This window comes from Puccinia triticina, chromosome 7A (genome assembly GCF_026914185.1).
Source record: "Puccinia triticina chromosome 7A, complete sequence".
Taxonomy (NCBI): Eukaryota; Fungi; Basidiomycota; class Pucciniomycetes; order Pucciniales; family Pucciniaceae; genus Puccinia; species Puccinia triticina.
In genome coordinates, this window is record NC_070564.1 from 4,968,068 (window position 1) to 4,989,622 (window position 21,555).

The following is a 21,555-nucleotide window of genomic DNA, read 5'->3' on the forward strand; positions in this document are numbered from 1 at the left end:
GCGAATGATCGACTAGATATTTGATAGCCAATCGTAAGGTTGATTTGCTTGGGGGTGTATCCTTTCATCAGCAGGCGTACGCAAACGGCCTTGATTTCTGGTGCATACGTAACAAATCCCATGGCAACGGTGTGGAACTCCGACCGGTGCTGGGCCGTCGGCAGTTGCTGGAAGGGAATGTTGCGCTGGTGCGCTGCCTTCACGGTGATCCGGGTGATGTGTGAGTCTGGGGAATCGAGGATAGCGGAAATGGAAGGGGATTTTGATTTGAGACAACGGGAGGTAGATTCCCGTTGGCGGTGGTTTGTTCGTTGGGAATCTGGGAAGAGAGCCGGCGAACTGGACCGGGGACCGTGATCTTAGAGGAAAAGAATCTGGAAGAGGATCGGCGCGGGGCTGAGAGGAGAAACTCAGAAGCTCCGCGAGTATATTGGTGAACAAAGGATCAATAAACTTTAGATTCCAGTTGATGAGATGATCTGACAAGGAAAATTTTGGTTCAGACGAAATCCCATGCCGCTCCAAAGCCTGAGTTCGAACTGAACTCAAACCTTGGAGTTGGTGACATGCTACGGACAGGTCATCATACACCGCGCGCATACGCGCGCAACAAAACAGAAAGAGAGGAAAAAAAAAGAAACAAAACAACAAAACAAACAAACTGAGAAAAACAGGAACACAACCAAGCCTCTCCAACGCGCGCATATAGAAACAAAGAAAAGAATCAAAGAAAAATAGGAACAGAAAACAGGAAAAAAAAAGGACACAACAGCCAAAACAAACCAGCAGAGAGCAAAGAAGGGAACATGTGGGGTTCTTGATCCTGAAATGCCTTGAGGACTCATTGATCTTGACGACGCGCGTGGGGTCTTGAAGTCTTGGTGAGCTTGAAGTCCCGCCGGATATCCTGCGCGCCTGCGGCGCCACGAGTATGGTCACCACATCACACCACCACTTGGAGTCTGTCCCTAGACTCCTCGGAGAGTTTACGTGCAGTCGCGGGAGAAGCCTAAACCAAAAGAGAAAGAGGGGGAGGGGCCAAGGGCTGCTCACAGAGTGGCTGAAGTAGGGCTTACGACGACGGCGGTAGAAGATACCCTGAGGTGCATACACATGGGAGGACTTACTTTTGGTCAGAAGTGCCTCCACGGGAATAAAACCTTTTGACCTGGTCCGCAGCGAACCGGCGCCTCAATTCGGTGCCGTCGAGTTCCGCTAGCACGTAGGATCCTCCTTCGACCTGCTTCACGACGCGGTAGGGGCCGTTCCACCGGTGAGCAAACAACTGCCCCCACTGCGTCTCAAGGGACCGATTAAAAGCGAGAACTTGATCGCCAGGCTTGAGGGGTTCGCGAATTCTTGATGAGTTCCTCTCTTCCCAATAGCGCAAGGAGTCGCCTCGCGCATCCATCAGCTTCTTGTAAGCAATGCCGCGCGTCTCTTCGCTGCGTTCCAACTGGCGAGAGCGCGCGACGAGAAGATCTGAGGTGTCCTTGACTGCGTCCCAGTTGACACCCAAGTAGGATTCGATTTCGAGATCAAGCGGTAAGACTGCGCGCTGGCCAAAGATTAGCTCGTAAGGGGAATAACCAGTCGTCCTTTTAGTGGAAATTCGGTCGGAGAAAAGAACCAAGGGCAAGTATTTGCGGCAGTTCTTCCCGCTTTCGCCTGCCAACTTCAGCAGCGCAGCCTTGAGAGGTCCATGCCCGCGCTCGACCATTCCCTGCCCCTCCGGGTAGTAGGGAGTTGAGACCCTATGCTGGCCTGGTAAGGCGCGCAGCATCTCTGCCAAAGCTCCGCCAAATTCTGAGCCACCGTCCGTAGAATAAGAACGCGCCAACCCGTAACGCATGGTCCAATGATCCTGAAGAAAGGAAGCCACCGCCTCCGACGTGAGGTTGTTGAGGATTTTTGCTTCGACCCAACCAGAAAAATCGTCCCTCGCAACAATCAGATACTTAGCCCCACTGGCTTTGAGGTGAACCGCATCCATCGAGACACGGCCGAACACGGTAGACTCGCCAGTCGGGTACCGCAACTCCTGAGGTCTCCGGAGATCCTTCTTCTGACAGGCCTCGCAACTCCGGCACCAGCGCGAGACGGACTGCTTAAGGGATGGCCACCAAAACCGTTCCGCAACTCGGCGATACGTCTCTGCCGTGCCGCGGTGGCCGAGCCCCTTGTGCAACTCCTCGAGAATGGATTCCTGCTTCTTAGCGATTGTGATGACGATGCGAGGCAGAGGGCTCCCACGTTTCATAAGACGGCCCGCCTGCAGGTAGAAATCCGCGGTCCTACGTTTTATCGCACGGAACTCTTGATTGTTAGAACCTTCAGGCCTGGCCAGAGTAGCTAGGAAGACCTCCAGACGGCGCCAAAAGCCCTCCTGGTACCCAGAATAGCCGGATTCAGAGGTCACAGAGAAGCAGTGCACTGGCCGGATCAATGGTGTGTCTTCATCAAATTCTGAGGATGGCTGATCAGATTCGTCATCGCCCCAAGGGCGCCGTGAAAGACCATCCGGCATCAAAAAGGTTTTGCCCGGTTGGTGGATGATGTTGAACAAGAACAGCTGGATAAACAACACCCAGCAATTCATGGGAGCATTGGGCAGACTCGGCGCGTTAATCATCTGGATGAGCGACTGCGCATCAACTTGTAATTCGAAATGCTGGCCCCAAAGAATCGTCTGCAGTTTCTTGAGGATGCGGGCGACGCCGCATAACTCGAGCTTGGATTGAGAGTACCTTGATTCCACATCTGAGAACAGCAACGACTCGTAGAGAGCCGGCCGGTCCAAACCATTCTGATCCGTTTGAGAGAGCACCTCTCCAGCCGCATGAAAACTTGAATCGACCGCCAACTTGATCCTGCCTGCCTCAGGCCCGTAGTCAATTTTAGCAAGGACAATGTCCTTGCCAACGATGCACTTAAGCTCCTCAAACGCGTCGTTGCAATCCTCAGTCCAAATGAAGTCCGCGTCCTTGCGCGTCAGCTGTCTGAGAGGCAGGCAGATCTGGGAAAGAGATGGGATAAAGATTTGGACATACACTACCACGCCAAGGAAGCCTCGGACCTCAGTCGCATTCTCTGGAGTCGGCCACGACAAAATCTTATTGATCTTGGTCTTCGCCATGCGCCGACCCTCTTTGCAGACAACGTGCCCCACTATTTCCAAGGCGGGTACGCAAGCCGCCAACTTGGAAGCCAAAACCGTGAGACCGGATTCTTCGACGCAAAACAAAATGCGCTCGAGAGTCTCCGCATACTCCCAAATGAAGCGCCGAATTCCCGGATGCCAGTCCAGCGTCTCATTATCATAGTCCGACACCGGGCCCTTGATTCCTCCATCGTCAATAAAGATACCGGCGTGATCTGGGATCTCATCCTGGAGGATCCAAACCATTTGAGCTTGGTACACTGCAACCGAGTTGGTCGCGCCTTGAGGAAGTCGGGTGAGTTGGAATCGCCCCAGAGGAGTGTCGAACGTAGTGAGGGGCCGAGAAATAGGATGAAGGGCGCGCTCGTCATAGCCGCCCATGATGTCGCCGAGGCCGTAGCAGGCGAGGCCAGAGAAAGACTCTACAAATTCCTCCGTGGCTGGGGGCACGCCGGCGTCTCGGATAGTGACCTTATTCAGGGGTTGTAGATCGTGAACAATCCGCAGTTTGCCGTTGCTTTTGAGCACGCAAAACACCGGGCTTGTATAACTTGACGTCAACTGCTCGTAGAGTCCGTTGCGTACGCGCTCGCGAATAATCTTCACATATTCTTCCATCTTAGCCGCAGGAATAGGAATCTTGCGCTTCCGCCAAGGCTCGTGCTCTATCACGGGAATGATGTAGGGGAGCCCGTAGGTTTCCTTGAGCAACCCGCGCTGAGACTCGTTGAATGCTATCGACTGGCTGCGCTCCGCGAGGACGTTCTTGATCAGATCCAATTCTGCAGGATATAGCCACCCAGACGGCCCGAAGTTGACAACTTGTAGGCTCTCCTCTGTTACTCGCCCGCGTGGGATGAAGGGACCTGCCAGGGATCGTGAGAGGCCGCAATAAGGATCGCGCGACAACGGGGGACGCTGCAAGGGCGGGTTGAGACTCTGAGGCATAGGTTGATTAACCGGCTTGATCTTCCGCGCAACCGGTTTGTACTTTGCCGCAAACGAAAGAAAGGAGCCTTCTCGCCAGGAATCGGCCAGCGCCTTCTGAGTGCCAAGACTAAGCCCATGCTCGAGCAGGCGCCACGTCCTATGCTCTGATCCATCCTCAAACGCCGCTTTCTCTGAGAAAGAAAAACCAAACAAAGGGTTGCGGCTCACGTATGTGGCTAGAGTAGGGTTTTCGAGACGTGCAGAGAAACCCTCGGAGGTGCAACTATGGGAGGAACTTACTTTTGGTCCTCCTGACCCCCGCGCTACACCAAAATACACAAGTCCTCCTTCCGCCGCCATTCGATAAGTCTCTAGTTTCACCTCATCGCGGAGGATCTTTAGTTTTCCCTTGTTGCGGAGGCTTGGGAGTTTATGCTCATCGCGGAGTACAACTAGATTACCCTCATTGCGGAGGACGTCGGGAGACGTATCTAGTTTATTCTCATCTCGGAGACGGAGATGCGTATCTAGTTTATTCTCGTCGCGGAGACGGAGGTAGCCGTTTGAAGAACTCGAGGAAAAACTGGAAGAGGAACCAGAAGGTTGCAAGTGGCTCACGAGAGTGGCTGAAGTAGGGTTTTCGAAGATAACGGCAGCATCATGCCCGGAGGTGCAACTATGGAGAGAACTTACTTCTACGTCTCCATGCCTCCGTGGGGTACCTATTTCCTCCGCAAAACCCCTGGCCTTCATACTCAGGGGCTTCAGTCGCCGATAATCCTGGCCTTCGACTTGAAACGGAAGCAGTTGAAAGTGAAAAGAAGAGACTTGAGAGGCTATTTGTACACTATCTCTTGAAGAATCCCAAGCGCCTTGAGAGTCGAAATTTGGATTAACACAAATGTTTTTAGGGTTTACCGGGATTTTCAGGTGTTTTTTGATTTTATTGATTTTATCCAGCGTCGAGGAAAACGAGAATTGAGAAGAAGCTGAAAGAGCGCAACCGTGAGACTCTGAAAATGAAGTTGATCCTGCGGCCAGGCTGCGAGACTCTAAATTAAGCCCGTCGCTTTCCAGATCAACTTGTCCTACAAAAAATGACGACCTTCTATGGGGTCCTCGCGAGCCTTACCCTTACGGGTAAGAACCGCCTTGCGCCCATTTCCCGGAAAGTTGCGCTCCCAACGCCCGGAATCCACTGAGCAGAGTGAAAGCTCGATTCTTCGGCCTGCCGCGTCCGGAATAAGAATCTTCTCACCCGTCTGGCCGGAGAAATCCAACGTGACGTCGAAGTCCATCAGAAACGGCCTGCCCAAAATGATAGGCCCATCCATCCGAGTGATCCAAAAATGACACGTTCCCACTATGGACTTGCCGATCCGGATAGGAACGTCCTCCGCAACGCCAACAAGCTCGCAAGCCTGGTTGCCAATACCGTAGACCGCGGAACTGAAGTTGACTCGGGGGCTAAGATGAAGCTTTGTCGCCTGCACGTCCGAGATCAGATTCAGTTGAGACCCCGAGTCCACCAGGGGAGCGACGTTGCCCTCATTTTCGCCGAGAAGACAGGGGAGATAGCCCAACAGGCACGAGTAGAGTCGATTCTCCTCTTCCGAGGGCGACGACTCCTCCATCAGCGTTCCTGATGACACCTTGAGCTCTCCTGCGCCTACCTCCACGCGCCTTCGAGAGACCCACTTCTTCATCCCATCAGCGACAGCCGGAGAGATAGCGAACAGCTCCGCCACCGTCAGCGTGGGAACAGGGAGATCTCCAATCTTCTTAAGCACTCCGTCGACGGCGTTGGGGTGATCCTTTGTGATCCCTCGCTCGAAGCGGACTCTGGGGTTACCGGCCTCCGCTTTGTCCGCTGGAGTCGAGGGTGCGGAGTCCGCCATGACTGGGTCCTGTGGGGAAGAAGCCGGGCTCCGCTCGAAAAGCTCTGGCTCCTCATTCATCTCGTCCGGCTCTGATCCGGGGCTCTGGGAACGAGGCTTCCGAGCAGGCCTCTTCGCTGCCGATGGAGGAACGGCCGGTGCCTTGTAGGGATTGGGGCCCTCGTGTTTCTTGCGCGCTGGGTCCGACTGGTAGGTTCCTGAGAAAGACTGAGAAGAAAGCGCTGGCGGGTACCAAGGGTCCAAGGCGCCGCAAGTCGTCCGGAACTCGGTCTCTACTACGTTTGTCTTCGGCTGATAGGATGCGACCACGTGGCGAATCGGACGGGAAGAGTCGAACGGAATCAAGGCTCCGTTGGGGAGAAAGAAGTTTGTGCCCTTCTGCTCAACCAACTTGTCGTCCTTATCCTTCTTCAGCTCAAAACAACGAGCAGTTCCATGACCCTCGCGATGACAGTAGTAGCAAACCAAAGGACCGCGCGATCCGGAAGGGGTTGTGGGCCTCGGAGGGCCCGTCGAAAGCTCCTGTTTTAGCCGCTGCTCGAAAGACTGAAGCATCCTTGACAGGTCATCCACTGTAGCTGGCGCCGTTGGTTGGATGGGCGCTTCTTTAGGCCGCCTGTCTGCCTCCATCTTGAGCATGGTCTCGTTGGCCGCCTTGAAAGGACTTGGGACTGGAACCGCGGAGCGCGAATCTTCGAACGTTAAGGCCGTCTGAGTGACAATCACCTCAGTGACGGCAGCCTTGAGGACCTCGAAAGAAGGGAGCCGATAACGCTTGTCGAGGGTCACGATCATTGACTTCTCCTTGATGAGTTGGCTGCGAATCCTTTCCTGGAAGCCAGCCGAAAAAGCCTGGTAGTACTTCTTACACGAAGCTCCTCCTCAGAGTCGATATGCTTCTTTGACACGAGGTATGATTGAATCGGCTCCCAGGACTTCCGAAAAGCCTGATACTCTGAGACGGAAGACACGCCGCCCTTGGCCACCCACGTTTCCACGAGCGCGTCCAGATCCCGCTCTGTGAAAAGGGCTGTATCCACCTCGCCCCAATACGCGATCATTGATTCCTTTAACTTGGGCCATTCGGGCGGTTTGAATCCGTCCAGCGTCTTGACGATTGAGAAAATTTCGCCAGCTTGAACGAAGCAGCCCAACTGCCGAGCCATGTCGTACTCAGACGCGCCGTCCAACTGAGCCGCCAGCTCATAGAAATCGAGAAACTCCTCGACATCGGTCCCATCGAAACACAGGTTTTTATTCTGTGGCTTGATCTTAACCATCATCCGATGGGCTGGTCCAGCAATTGGGTCGGCCATCTCGAACAAAATGTAAAGTGCGTCCAGGGCCTAGGAAAAGAGGTGGTTTGCGGCTCACGTATGTGGCGGACGTAATGCTTTGACGATAATAGTAGATACCCTCGGAGGTGCAACTATGGGAGGAACTTACTTTTGCCTCCTGTAGCCTCCACGAATAAAAAAACGGTAGGTTCCTTCTTCCACGGCGGGGCGCCCAAAATCGGAAGAACTAGTGATTGGGGGATGAGAGAAACAAAGGAAGAGAATTCCGGGGGAGGAACCGGCAGAAAAAGTTGATAGGGATAGGGAATTCAAAAGAAAAGAGGGAGCGCCTCAAAACCGCCGATCGTCTCGAAATCCCTAGAAGACGAGACTGTAAATCTTGAGGTCGCTGGTTCAATCCCGGCTCGGGGGACCAAATGTGGAACTCCGACCGGTGCTGGGCCGTCTGCAGTTGCTGGAAGGGAATGTTGCGCTGGTGCGCTGCCTTCACGCTGATCCGGGTGATGTGTGAGTCTGGGGAATCGAGGATAGCGGAAATGGAAGGGGATTTTGATTTGAGACGACGGGAGGTAGATTCCCGTCGGCGGTGGTTTGTTCGTTGGGAATCTGGGAAGAGAGCCGGCGAACTGGACCGGGGACCGTGATCTTAGAGGAAAAGAATCTGGAAGAGGATCGGCGCGGGGCTGAGAGGAGAAACTCAGAAGCTCCGCGAGTATATCAGTGAACAAAGGATCAATAAACTTTAGATTCCAGTTGATGAGATGATCTGACAAGGAAAATTTTGGTTCAGACGAAATCCCATGCCGCTCCAAAGCCTGAGTTCGAACTGAACTCAAACCTTGGAGTTGGTGACATGCTACGGACAGGTCATCATACACCGCGCGCATACGCGCGCAACAAAACAGAAAGAGAGGAAAAAAAAAGAAACAAAACAACAAAACAAACAAACTGAGAAAAACAGGAACACAACCAAGCCTCTCCAACGCGCGCATATAGAAACAAAGAAAAGAATCAAAGAAAAATAGGAACAGAAAACAGGAAAAAAAAAGGACACAACAGCCAAAACAAACCAGCAGAGAGCAAAGAAGGGAACATGTGGGGTTCTTGATCCTGAAATGCCTTGAGGACTCATTGATCTTGACGACGCGCGTGGGGTCTTGAAGTCTTGGTGAGCTTGAAGTCCCGCCGGATATCCTGCGCGCCTGCGGCGCCACAAGTATGGTCACCACAACGGCGGGTTGAGATGGATTGGGATTCGAATGGCTGGCGGGAAGTGGATGAGAATGAATATTTGGTTGGTTGGTGGCAGCGGTTGGGGGGAAGGGGGGGGGGGTACCTGGCAGGAAGCGAAGCCAGTAGTCGATGGTCTTTGATGGCTCATTTGCGTATGGGAGCCGGCTGGGGCTGGATTTTCAGGATTGCAAATAGCGTCCAATATCTGCAGCCCCACAGTTCATATGCAGGCGCATGCACGACCTGCAGGCTCTGCTTTTTGGTTTTTGGGATCCACTGACATCCTTTTCCAAAAGTGCTGTAATTGTAGATTGCATAACAGAAAAAAGGAGAAACCATTATAATGGGCTGGAAATACAAGGTATTTATAGGACACATTATGTAAGAGACAAACATGACAGATGACAGAGAAGAATGTGAGAAACCTAGATGACTCATTGAGACATGTTGTGAGTGTTACTCATGACGTGACTGTAGTGAGACGTAATCCTTGGTTACGTAATGAGCTACAACACCCCCCCACTCGACAAGATGTCTCCCTGAACTACAAGTTGTTGATTTTTGTGAACTGAAGGACTGAGGTTCTTTGTAAAAATGTCAGCAAATTGTTCTTTGGTCAGAACCCAAGTGACAGAGATCTTGTTCTCGGAGAAGGCCTGGTTTGTGATGTAAAATTCGTGGTCCGTGTGTTGGACCCGTTTGTTGGATGTGTCGTTTGAGCTGATTTTTACGGTGGCCTGGTTGTCGCATTTGATGTTGCCCACATACCATACGCCGTACATGTCAAAAAGAAAATTACAAATCCAAAGTATTTGTTTAGTACAATGTCCTAAAGCCATGTATTCCGCATGGGCTGTTGAGGAAGCTACCGTCACAATTCTCTTCAAGACCCAAGCTATCGGACAGCCAAAGTGTAGAATAAGGAGACCGTATGTAGACCTAGAGAACTCACCCCCCCAGTTTGCATCAACATAACCCAGAAGAGCAGGACTGTCTTTCCGCGGCCGTAGAGTCAGAGTCCTCGTCCTTGTTGTTGCAACATAATTGATGAGATTCTTCAGCCAAGTCCAGTGTGTAGTAGAAGGAAACTTAGAGAACCGCGCCAAGAAATTAACAGCAAAACAAATATCAGGCCTGGTTCCTACCACAATGTAACTGAGAATCCCAACAATAGAGAGAAATTCAGAAGGAAGAGTACCAGAGCCCTCAGTGTTTGTTAGCGGGAGATTCCCGCAAGGTAGTGGTGTCCTGCTGTGTGAAACACCGTCCCAGTGATCCGCAAGTAATTTGTTAATGAGTTTGGGTTGGAAGAGGCTGAATCCGGAGTTGGTTCTGGTGATGGAAAGTCCTACAATGTCAGTTAACAAGCATTCCCATTTAATCCTAATGGTAGCAGACAGGTCCTTTTCCAATTGTTGTAAAATGGTCTCATTGGGTGCCGTAACAATTCCATTGTCTACGTGGACCCAGATTGCTCTGCCATTGGATTTGTTCTCAATAATGTACATACTGGAGTCATATTTAGAAGCTTTGTATCCGAGTCCGTCCAGCGTCTTTGCGAGGTGGCGCCACCAGCATCTCGCGGCCTGTTTAGTCCCGTATAGTGCCTTCTCGAGATGGCAGGCATGGCCAGGAGGAGTAGATAAGCCCTCCGGAGCTGCAACCCAGAGATCTTCATCTATAGGAGAGTTTAATTAAGCGGCCACAAAGTCGAAAGAATGAACAGGCCAGTTGTTTGCCGCAGCCATTGAGAGTAGCAGCCTCATGGAAACAAAAGTCGCAGTAGGTGCAAAAGTCTCACCGTACTGAAGACCAGCTATTTGGGAGTAGCCTTGTGCTACGTAACGGGCCTTATATTGATCCACCGCCCCATCCGCTTTCAGCTTCTTTGTGAACACCCACTTTGCCGTCATGAACTTCGTCCCTTCCGGCACCTTCTCAACAACCCAGACGCCTAAATTGTTGAGGTTCCTTATTTCTTCCTTGATGGCCAAGACCCAATTTCCGCTCTCCAAACTCTTAACCGCCTGTTTGTATGTACGCGGAACATCAGCAGCAAAAACCTCCGGTACGGACAAGTAATTAGATCAACCATAGCGTCTTGTTCGGCCGCCGTCGCTTCGTCACGGAAATCGCCCAGACGAAGTTCTGACATGTCCACGAGAGAAAATTGAGGAGCAGATGCGTCTTTTGTAGCAGGGTGATGGCGAAAGGTGGCTATGGCTGAATTGATAAAGGTGTTAGATGAGGGTATCCAAAAGCACCAGCCCTTGGAATCGGGAAGAATGGAAACCACATAACCAGGTATGGCACGCTTGTCCAGTTTCTTTTGTTTTTCCGCGGATATGTGGATGTACGCCTGATCGCCAAATATCCTAGTAGTATCTAGTGATAGCCTGTATCCAAAAAAACGTTCAAAAGGAGTAACTTCCCCACTGGCTCTGTTGGGAATTTGATTTAGGAGGTAACAGGCCCATACAAAGGAAAATGCCCAGAAGCGCTTGTCCAAACCACTGCCTAATAGAAGAGTCCGACCCATATCCTGTAAAGTCCTGTTAAAATTTTCAATAGTACTGTTTTGATAATGGTGGTACGCAATAGCCTGCTCAACCCGCACTCCTTTCTCCCGCAGAAACTTCGCCAAAATTAGACTGTTGAACTCACCTCCATTATCGGAGCGCAGAGCTTTCAGCGGCTTTCCTGTCTGTACTTCCAAACAGCAAATAGTGTCAATAAGATAAGTAGTAGCCTCAGATTTTTGAGCTAAGATTTTGATCTCATTGTAACCGGAGCCCACATCCCAAATAGTCAAGATATATCTGCCACCTCCTATGGCTTCCACCTCGAATGGTCCTATTAAATCCACATTCCACAAATCCATAGGTTCAAAAACCCGCTGCGTTGACGCCAGAGACTTTTTATGGACACTCTTAGATATCATACACGTAGGGCAATGTATCTGTCCCGCCGGCAACACTGAGGGCAGTCCTAAACCTACTTGACGTTTAATCATCCTTTGGATGACACAGAGAGACACATGGCCCAGTCGCAGATGGATAAGCAGAAGGCACCGCTTGTCCGCGGTCAACGTGGAGCTCATAGGGGAACGTTGGATGATGTCCGGGATGTTGTAAACGAATGGAATCTCGTTCTCGGGTTGAGTTGCATGGGAAAGGGCCAGAGGGACGGCAGGAGTAATGACAGTGTTGGGAAGAGAAAGACCAGGAGAACGGGGGGAACCAAGTATTGGATTATGTACAGGAAGAAAAACGGGCACAGAAGCGACAGTAGCAGTTGGAATGGATGGGAAAGAAAGAAGGGAACAAAGTGGGGACGGAAAAAGCCATTTCTGGCTGCGGGGATTGAGCACGCATTTGGTCCAGAAAGTAGACAAAGAGAAAATAGAAAAGGAATTGTCCCGACAGTCATAAGAAAAGGTGAAACCGGCAATTTGCAGGGCCGCGGGAGAGATCAGAGTGTTGCTAGCGTTAGGACAGTAAAGGACCTGTCTAAGCTCAATGACCGTTGAATTGGGAGCAGGAAAACTCAGGATACCCACTGCAGTGATAAATTGAGGGTTCCCATCAGTGGCAACCTTAAGGGGAATGGGGTCAGTTAGAACTTCAACATGATGAAGGGCTGACTTATCACCCGTCAAGTGGTGAGTTGCTCCGGTATCAAAGAGCGCCTCCGGCGTCGGCGAAGGGAAGTGAAACTCCGCATTCCTGGCTTCTGGTGACGGGGCCGGTTGGTCCTTGTACTCCATTGGTGCCCCAGGTGGAGTCCCATCCTGATGATTTGGCTCCGCCTGTCTGGCCGCGGGTTGGGTTGCATTGCAATTGTTGTTTGGTCTGTAGCTGTCGGCCGGATGCAAGTTTGAAGACTGACCGCCTGTCTGTGGAGCGCCAGGATTTCTCCCAGGGGCAGGTTGCCAATAGTTGACAGGCGGGGTAATGATGGGATAGTGAGCTTGGAAGCGATTTGGGTCACTGGAAACCGGGGCCTGGTGAGTAGGTCAATTGGTCAAACGGGGTCGTTCAGGACAATCAGCTATAACATGGGAAGTGGAGTTACAGCAATAGCAAGACCAAGTACGGTTGTCAGGTCGACAATCCGGTTGTCCAGCCATCCCGTAGACATTACCCAGATGGCTTTCAATGGACGGAGTCCTTTGGAGCCCGGCCGCCATCCCGGTTGCGCCCGAACCACAAAGGCGGTCCCGTTCCCGCACATTGAGCCGAGTCTGACTGGCCAATAAGAGATCCACCACTCAATCAAAACGGGGAGTAGCATTATTATTCAAGTTCAACTCCATATCCATTCGCTGATTGAACTTGTTTCAAAGGTTGGTACCAACGGTGAAAGGCTATGCTGCGCTACAAAAAGCGCCTGTTTTAGCGCAGCGCAGCGGGTACCCGCTACGTGGACCTCCCAAAAAGCTGTAGCACAGCCATAAGCCGCTGCGCTACGGCTAAATGTAGCTCCTAGGCGCTTTTTCCCCGGCGCAAAAAGCGCAAGCGCAGCGCAAAAAGCCGCGCTTTTGCTACATAATAGCGCAGCGCAGCGCAAAAAACGCTTCTTCCCCGCTACAAGTGCGCTACATGCGCTTTTGGGGTATAAGAGCGCAGCCGTCCTTGGTGGCGGCTGCGCTGCCACGTCGGGGGATTGTACATATTGCCACCCGGACTGAGCCGGTACTACATACATACTTCCTCCTCCCCTCACCGATCTATTGACTTCATCTGTTCACACTCCAATCCACGCTTGAATATGACTGGCAGACACCCTCAAGATGCCCCTTCTACCCCTCCAAATACAACCAGAAATCCAAGCGAACAAACCCAGTCAACCCGCCAAGAGTCATCCCGTATGCACACCCCAAGCGCTCGCCCCGGATTTGTACCTACTCAAGGCAATTCTCGGCGAGCCCTTGTTCCTCAACTGCCTAAGGTCAAGAAAACTGCCCCAGTCCCAGAGGATGACAACGGAAGTGAACCAGAAATTGTGGTAGCAAAAAAGGCCGCCACTAAGAGACCAGGTCAAGCCCGTGATGTAAGCCCCCAGTCTGTTCTTGCATATCATCATGCTGGCCATTCATTTTGACAATTGCCTGATTTGAATTCTTTTGACACAGGCTGATTCTGGGCTAAAGCAGGTTGCTAGCCGCACCGGTAAGGACGTAACTGTCAACTTGGATCAGGACTCTGATGCCGAACACAATTGGGTTCTATCTCAGAAATCAAAAGACAAAAATAAAGATAAAGATGGGTATGATCATCCACGCTTATATTTATTTCCGGTTGGAGAAGGACCAGGCCAGGTTGGATAAAAAAATATCATTCATATCTCCTGTCAATTAGTCACTGATTTGTTTTGGTTTAATTTTCTTACAATTACAGGATGAAAACTCGACTGTGTATTGCTGCCAGTGGTGCCCGAATAGTTTTAAGGTGTTGGGTCATTCAACCTACAACCTCAAAACTCATTGCGATGGTGCCAACAACAAAGGTTCAATCCGATCGGCTTGCCCAGGCCGTGAAAAGGCGATTGCTGCCGGAGCGCACCTCCCCCCAACGGCAGGCAAAGCGTTGAAAGAAAAGTCAAAGGGCCAACCGGCTTCAACTAACAATCTCATTTCCTATACCACCAAAGGCTGATTTGATAACGAAACCCTCAACAAACTACTTGTCATCTGGATCGTTTGCCAATCACTCCCGTGGCTCCGCATCAAGGACTTCCTCCTTTGTTTGTGTTTTGATTATGCTGTACACAACTCAAAGCTTCACTCTCGGATCTGGCCTGCAATGCAGGCCCACCTACTCTACCTCGAACAGAGAACACAGGTCATCAATGCAATCAAAGTAAGTCGCTTGATCATCAAACAATGATCTATGTCGTTCTCATTTCAAAGATCTTTCTTTCTTTCTTAGGCTTCAGACTCAAAGATCTCCCTTGTATCCAATGTGTGGACCACAAAGGGAAGCCACAAGGCGTTCTTAGGGATAATGTGCTGCTATATCGACATGAATTGGAACTACGTTTGCCAGCACCTCACAATCAAATACATCTCGTGGCATCATAATGGTAAGTACTTGGCTGCTCCATTTGCAAAAGTACTTATAAAACATGGTGTCCACAATAAGATAAGTCTTCTAATCTTTTTATTTGTCCGATCATTTTCCTCCTTAAAACGGAATCAAACCTGACTTGTTATTTTTCTCTTTACGTCCTTTCCCAGACAACTGACTCTGGAAGTAATAACTTCACAATGGCGAAGTCAGTTTCCAGCATTTTCCGGGCTCAAAATTTGACAAACTGGGATGTGCAGCAGAATCATCATTGATGCATCTGCCACGTCATTGCATTAATCCTTGGCGCTGGTTTAAAGGTGTTGAATCTACCCAAGGCCATTGTGAGACCCGAAAAAGCCGACAAACCGTTTCCAGTTTTATATTCCATTCCTGAGGAAGATGAAAATGATAGCTCCAATGAGATCACCAAGATAACCAATCAACCAGCAGATCAATCCGAAGACAAGTATGATGATGTTGACCCGGACAATGCTGAAGCCCCTCATCAAGAGCCGGGTTGGGAGAATGAAATTGATGAGGACATCCTCGAGGAAGGCGACCAAACGGGAATTGCATTCACTTTGAAGAAGGTAAAAACAACCTTTCTACATGTATGCTTCTCCAGCCAACTGACTTTATGATGGTTTTTTCGGCATCAGATTGACTATATTTGCAGAAGAATTTCTTCGTCTTCACAAAAACGGGCGGAGTGGGGCCTCTGGGCCAAGAGGCTTGGGTACAAGGGTCAAAGGCTTATTGGTGGCTACGGTATTAGATGGAATATTGTTTACAACAGCCGGAAACGGGCATACAATGGCAGACGGGTTATCAAAAAACTTTTGGAAAACGAGAACAACAAGTGCGCCGGAAAATCGAGAGAATCTCACTTCTTCAAATCCTACACGCTATGTTCAGAAGAATGGGACGATGTAAACTCTTTGAATAATGTCTTAAAGGTGAGTTTTTCTTATTTTCATCTTTTGCAATGGCGCTTCAGCAATGCCCAATGTAACTTATTGCCGTTTTTCCAGGATTTCTTGGAGATGACCAAGCGGATGGAGGGGGATGGCCCAAAATTGCCCATGGTCCTCTACAAGTACATACGCTTACTGGAAAACTTAGAATGCAAGGAAGCTGATGCGACTTCAACTCCACTTGAGCCGATGTTTGCGCCCATGATTTGCATCACGAAGAAATATCTTGACTTCGCGGTAAAGTGTGATATGGTAATACTGGCAACCTTCCTTCACCCAGCATGGCGCATGATGCTATTTACCAAACAACTTGAAAAACATGTCCCGCGTGTCAAAGAGCTTATTACTGAAACCTTCAAAGAACGCAAGGAAATTATCAAATCGCTTTGGCCGCCATCCCCATTGGCATCACCCAAGACTTCACAGCTTAATTCCAGAGCTGACAATTCAGATTCCGAGGGCAACGAGTTCAATTTTTATCCAAAGTTCTCACAAGCAGCTGTCTTGAACACAGAGCTTGAACGATACAATAGTGGGATGTTCCCAATGGAAAGAAAGGGAGATGTTTTAGCTTGGTGGAAAGTAAGCATTCTACCTTCTAGCTTGGCTTCTTCACCACGAGTTGCTGATATACTTTTGAAATCAGAAAAACTCCCAGCACTTCCCAATTATGGCTTCGTTGGCAAGGGATTATCTTGCCTGTCCCGCAAGCTCGGCTTCCGTCAAGCGTACATTTTCAGGAGCAGCTAATGTTTGTTCAGCAGGTCGGTCAAGCCTGGCAATAAGAACCATTGAGTGCTGCATCAGCAGCCATATGTGGCTGCGCAACAAGGTTAGGATGGAGGGAGACTTCTCAGACTGTCAGAAGCTCATTGATGGGGCTCGTGACAACCCTAAATTCCAGGTTGGAAAAAAGAAGAGTGATGCAACTGCTAAAAATAAATGAGTATCTAAATAAAATATATATAGCTCATTTCCATCGAGACTGCTAAAAATAAACAAGTATTTAAATAAAACATATATTCCATTTCCATCCGCACAACACTGGGTCGCTACGCTAACCATAGCGGTTAGCGTAGCGTAGCGCAGCGCGAATGCGCTATTTTTTAGCGTAGCGTTAGCGCAATTGCACACATATGCGCTAACGCTATGCGCACGCGGTGCGCAGCTATTTTAGCTGATAGCGTAGCGTTAGCGCAGATGCGCGCAATTGCGCTAACGCTACGCATGCAGGGCGCAAAAGAGCGCGCGCTACGCTGCGCTACAGCACTTTAGCGGGAAAAAAGGGCTTTTTTTCCGCTAAAAGCGGTGTAGCGCAGCGCAGCGTAGCGTAGCGACTGTAGCGGCGCGCTAACGCTAACAAAGAATTGGCGCGCTGTTAGCGCCGCTGAAAATTAGCGCAGCGTAGCGGCGCTAACAGCGCGCTAACGCTATGCAAAATAGATGGGCGCTTTTTTCCGCTACGCTAACGCGTAGCGCTGAAATAGCGTAGCGTAGCGTAGCGACCCAGTGTTGATCCGCAAGTACAAAAAAAATATTAAAGAATAAAAAAAATGTTTTTTTCTCTCCTTCTACATATAGCACAACTCACCTGAAAGAGTACTTTACTTATCCTGCCCCCCCCCCCCCCCCCCCAAAAAAAAAAAGCAAAGAAGCGCTACAAAATAGTGCAGCGCGTTTTTCACGGCTAGTTTATTCTCCCTAGAAAAAAAAGCGCAAAGAAGCGCTACAAAATAGCGCAGCGCGCTTTTTACAGCGCAAGCGCAGCGTTTTTGCGCTACATTATGGCTACAAATAGTGGCTACAAAAAAACAAAAGCTACACGCCCGGCCAAAAAAGCGCAGCTGTAGCCCTAAAAAGCTGCAAATTAGCGCAGCGCAGCCGGGCCAAAAAGCACTGCGCTACACGTAGCAAAAGCCTTTCACCATTGTTGGTACCGTGAGGAATGGATTATTGGAGGATGAGGCCCAAGATTGCATCTTGGGAGAAAGGGATGCCGGATGCAATAAGATCATCGAAACGGGTACGGCATAAAGAGGAAACCTCACTTGCATTGGTGTTTGAGTTCACCGTGATGAAGTTCAAATTGTTCCACCGGGAAAGCTGAGTGGCCCTGTTGATAGTGCCGAACCGACCGCGTATTGCCCTCATCATGGTGTCACTCCGGTTGAAGCCGTAAAGGTCTGTCCTGATAGAAGCATCTACGGAACCAAGCAGAATACCACGAGCCACCTGCTCGTAAGGATGACCACAATTATCGTTGAGAAAAAATTGCTCATCCCTGAGAACAGAGAAGGCAGTCTCAGTTAGCTCCCGTAACCACATGCGGAAGTTATTCCCATCCGGTTGAAGGGCCGTTGTGGCAAAACGAGCAATCCCATCCCAAATGAGCGCCTGCTCTGTACGCAGGTCCAAAGGGGCTGGCTGAACCGGGTGAGCGACAGGCGGTGGAGGGAGCTCTGGTCGAGGGGCATCAAAACAATGATCTTCAATAGGAAGACCGTGACCCCGGAAGGTGGTGTTGTCCTCATCATCAGAGTTTGGGTGAGAAGCCACTGCTCAACGCGTGTTGGAACGGGTGTGGTGAGCTGGAGGGGACCATTGGACAGACATGGCAACAGAAAAGAATTGTTGGAGGGGTGATTTGTTTTGTCGAAGTTTTTTCCAGAAAAAGGTGCAACAGGGAAGGATAGAAGTGTGGAAGTGTGGAGATGATGAAAGGTAAATGGGTTGGTCGCAAAAGGTGGTGTGTAGAAAGGTTTGATGGAAGTGGATGAAGAGAGTGGGAAAACAGAATCAGAAGGCTAATTTATAACGGCTGAACCAGAAGACTGTAACAAGACTAAGAGTTTGTGAGTGGTGGGAGAATCCCATGGGGGAGAAGAGATATTCACGAGAAGTAGATAAGAATTATTTTGCCGTGTTTGTAGAGTTTGTTTATTGTTGAAGGATAATAGCCACACAGGCACGCAGCAGCCACACAGGCACAGGAAGATTCACCCAGAAAGACACGGAACAGCCACACAGGCACGGGAAGATAAACCTGGAAAACACAAGACAGCCACACAGGCATGGGAAGGTACACGCGGAGAACACAAGACAGCCACACAGGCATGGGAGGATACACCCGGAGAACACAAGACAAAAACTGTGAATTCAAACCTTATAACTAGCAAAAAAGGCTCATAACCTAAAGAGGCTTGAATATGTAAATAGAGAGACAGTAATCGTAGATTGCATAACAGAAAAAAGGAGAAACCATAATGTGCTGGAAATACAAGGTATTTATAGGACACATTATGTAAGAGACAAACATGACAGATGACAAAGAAGAATGTGAGAAACCTAGATGACTTGTTGAGATATGTCGTGAGTGTTACTCATGACGTGACTGTAGTGAGACGTAATCCTTGGTTACGTAATGAGCTACAACAACATCAATCCCTCTGCATGACAACAATCAACATGAATTGTCACACCATACATTCAATTACAAAAGCAGTAGGTATACTCTGACATTGTGTTCTTGCTCCAACTTGTAGGTAACCGTACATCAGGAGTTCTTCCACTAGAAAAAAAGCTCTCAATGAAGCCCTAGATAGTTGCAATATCCTTCAGGGAAACTGTATGTGTGCCCACACAATGGAACTGTACCTTTTGGATGTAACTGGGATGTGGAACTGACCGAGTTTTTTGTTTTTCCGAAATCGTCCGGTCACAATATCTTTTCAGGCAAGTGCAATTTTTTTTTTGCTGAGATTAAAGGTGTCAGATTTTGGAAATTTACATATTGTAAAGACCGATAGATCAAGCCAAGAAATTGTGGGCACTGCGCAGCCAAGATTGTAGAATCTTGCCCGGATATTTTGTCAAGTTGAGTAATATCTTCATCGAGGTTTCTGTTTACCTATTTTCGTATGTCATACGTTATACTCGGTCGCGCCACCAAGCTCTGGCCATATCCGCCACCGAGACGAAGCAGACTGTCCGCCAAACACTAAGGCCCATGCGTGGTAGGACCCCCTTGAACAAGCCTTTCAAACCGTGTTCTGGTCAAGTATTTTCATGTCAGAAGAGCCACTGCATCCAATGAATGTTTTTTTGTTCATTGAATGAGACCTGATGGAAGCGACAAACTGACCTCTGTAGATGTACGACATTGTGTTCATGATAGTCAGCTTTTCGGGGCGATTGTTCGAGTGCTTGGCCATTGATTGCATTTCAATCCTGACAACTTCGATCGGCTAGAGGAGTGAAAAAAGCAAATGCACAATGGAGTCGGTGGAGAAATTAGATATCAAGGAGGACGTAAAGGTCTAAGAAATGAGCAGGTAAGTTACGTGGTTCCAGCATCCCAAAGCACCTCCAATGACACTGCTTATTACTTTATCCGTCGCTGTCAACTCGAAGCCTTTAGGCCTTCCTCGGACTGTTCTGATCGTATCTTCCGCTAATCGGGTGAATCCCATCCTATCACAAGACGCGAATTGAAATCATGATTAGTCAAAGTGCTAGCTACTTTTGCGTCTCTTGCAGTCGCCGGTCCAAATTCCGTACCGTGATCCCCAGTTTGTACATTGGCGGAGAGCCACCGCATGCACGCCTTTATTTATTCCTTGTATGCCTTCCTAAGTTGATGGGTCAAATAAACGCATTTATACGCATGGAAAATCAACGTTTTGAACTCCCCTAGTGTTTCCTGTGCTAATTGTCTAGGCTGAATTTATGCTCCCAGTGATCAAGAAATTCATCCGAACCTTCTTGATTATGTCAATAAAGAGGCCCATAGTGCCCTTCGTGTTAGTCGCGGCGGTTAATGACTGAACAGATTGCTTGGATCTTGTAATCTCTGCTGTCTGAATATGACCAGGTTATTGGAAACAATGCCGAGGCAAGGTAAGTACAACACGAAACAAAAAAACATCAGCCAAAAGAGAAATTTGACGGCCGCTTCTCATCGCGTGTGTATTCGCAAGGAATCGGAGACATTCAATAGATGTGAAAGACTTACTTTCATTGTAGTGCAAACACCCATACTCAGATAAGCCTGGGCAACTCCGCCACCGCAGCCCCCAATAAATCCCGCCGCACTGGGTGAAACTTTCAGATTAGTGATCGAAAAAGATTCCAACTCTGCTGCAGTAAATAGGAGAATTGCCCCTGCTGAACTGGACTCTATCCATGCCTATATGGCCCGTAACGGACATTAATGCAGTTCGTGAGAATGGATTGGACCAGTCAATTATGTCAGCCATGTTATCTGTGAATGCACCCTCTACAATATCATCTGGGCGCAATCTGAGGTCTGTATTACAAGCTCCTGACTATGAGCTATCCTGAAGACTAAAAAACTCACCCAGGGGATTAGACCTGACGGATTTATTTTGGAAGAAAGTGTTCGCAAAAATCAGTATAGGTATTAAATTGTCATGATAAAGAATTCCTATTTACCTTGGTAAAATCCCCGAATTCCACCACCGCCGCTGGCACCTCGGTACCACACATCCCTAATGGCACCCCTCAAGCCGGAGTCGCGATGGGCAGCCATATGCGTCTTGAGGACTTCTAATGGTTGTCCGAGTGTAGTGACTTCGAACATCGAAACGGCTGCACCGACCATCAAGTTTGCAGGCTCAATTCTTCTGGGAGTCGTAGTCATTTTGAATCTTTCAAATCGGTCCAAAAGGATTTATTTTTGGATTTGGGAGAGATCGCGATTCAAAATGGTTGAATTGGATTGTTGATTGATATTTAAATTAGATCAAATTGACGATATCTTCCCAAATTCTGATCTGAAGGAAGCGGGGTTGCACTATCGCACAGATTCACAGTGTACTCCTGTTCACTCTCCAGGAAGTGCAGATAGATAAGCAGATGAGCTACTTACCGGTGCGAAATGCAGCGAGATGCGTCGATGAAAGCCTGGCTATGTAATATTCTCTATGCGAGCTGCGATTCGGAAAGAAGTGATTTGTAAGTATACGCTCTTTA

At 49.3% G+C, this 21,555-nt stretch overlaps 1 protein-coding gene across 1 annotated transcript; it reads right to left on the bottom strand.

Moving 5' to 3' along the window:
- Positions 1-19,491: 19,491 nt before the first annotated feature.
- PtA15_7A541 (uncharacterized protein) lies at positions 19,492-21,223 on the bottom strand (the record flags this gene model as incomplete). The annotated part of the gene is made up of 8 exons (XM_053171158.1): positions 19,492-19,613; positions 19,706-19,808; positions 19,905-20,034; positions 20,122-20,192; positions 20,322-20,420; positions 20,576-20,749; positions 20,921-20,934; positions 21,016-21,223. 8 exons carry the CDS (start codon positions 21,221-21,223, stop codon positions 19,492-19,494), a joined length of 921 nt encoding a protein of 306 aa, XP_053022367.1.
- Between the last annotated feature and the right edge of the window lie 332 nt (positions 21,224-21,555).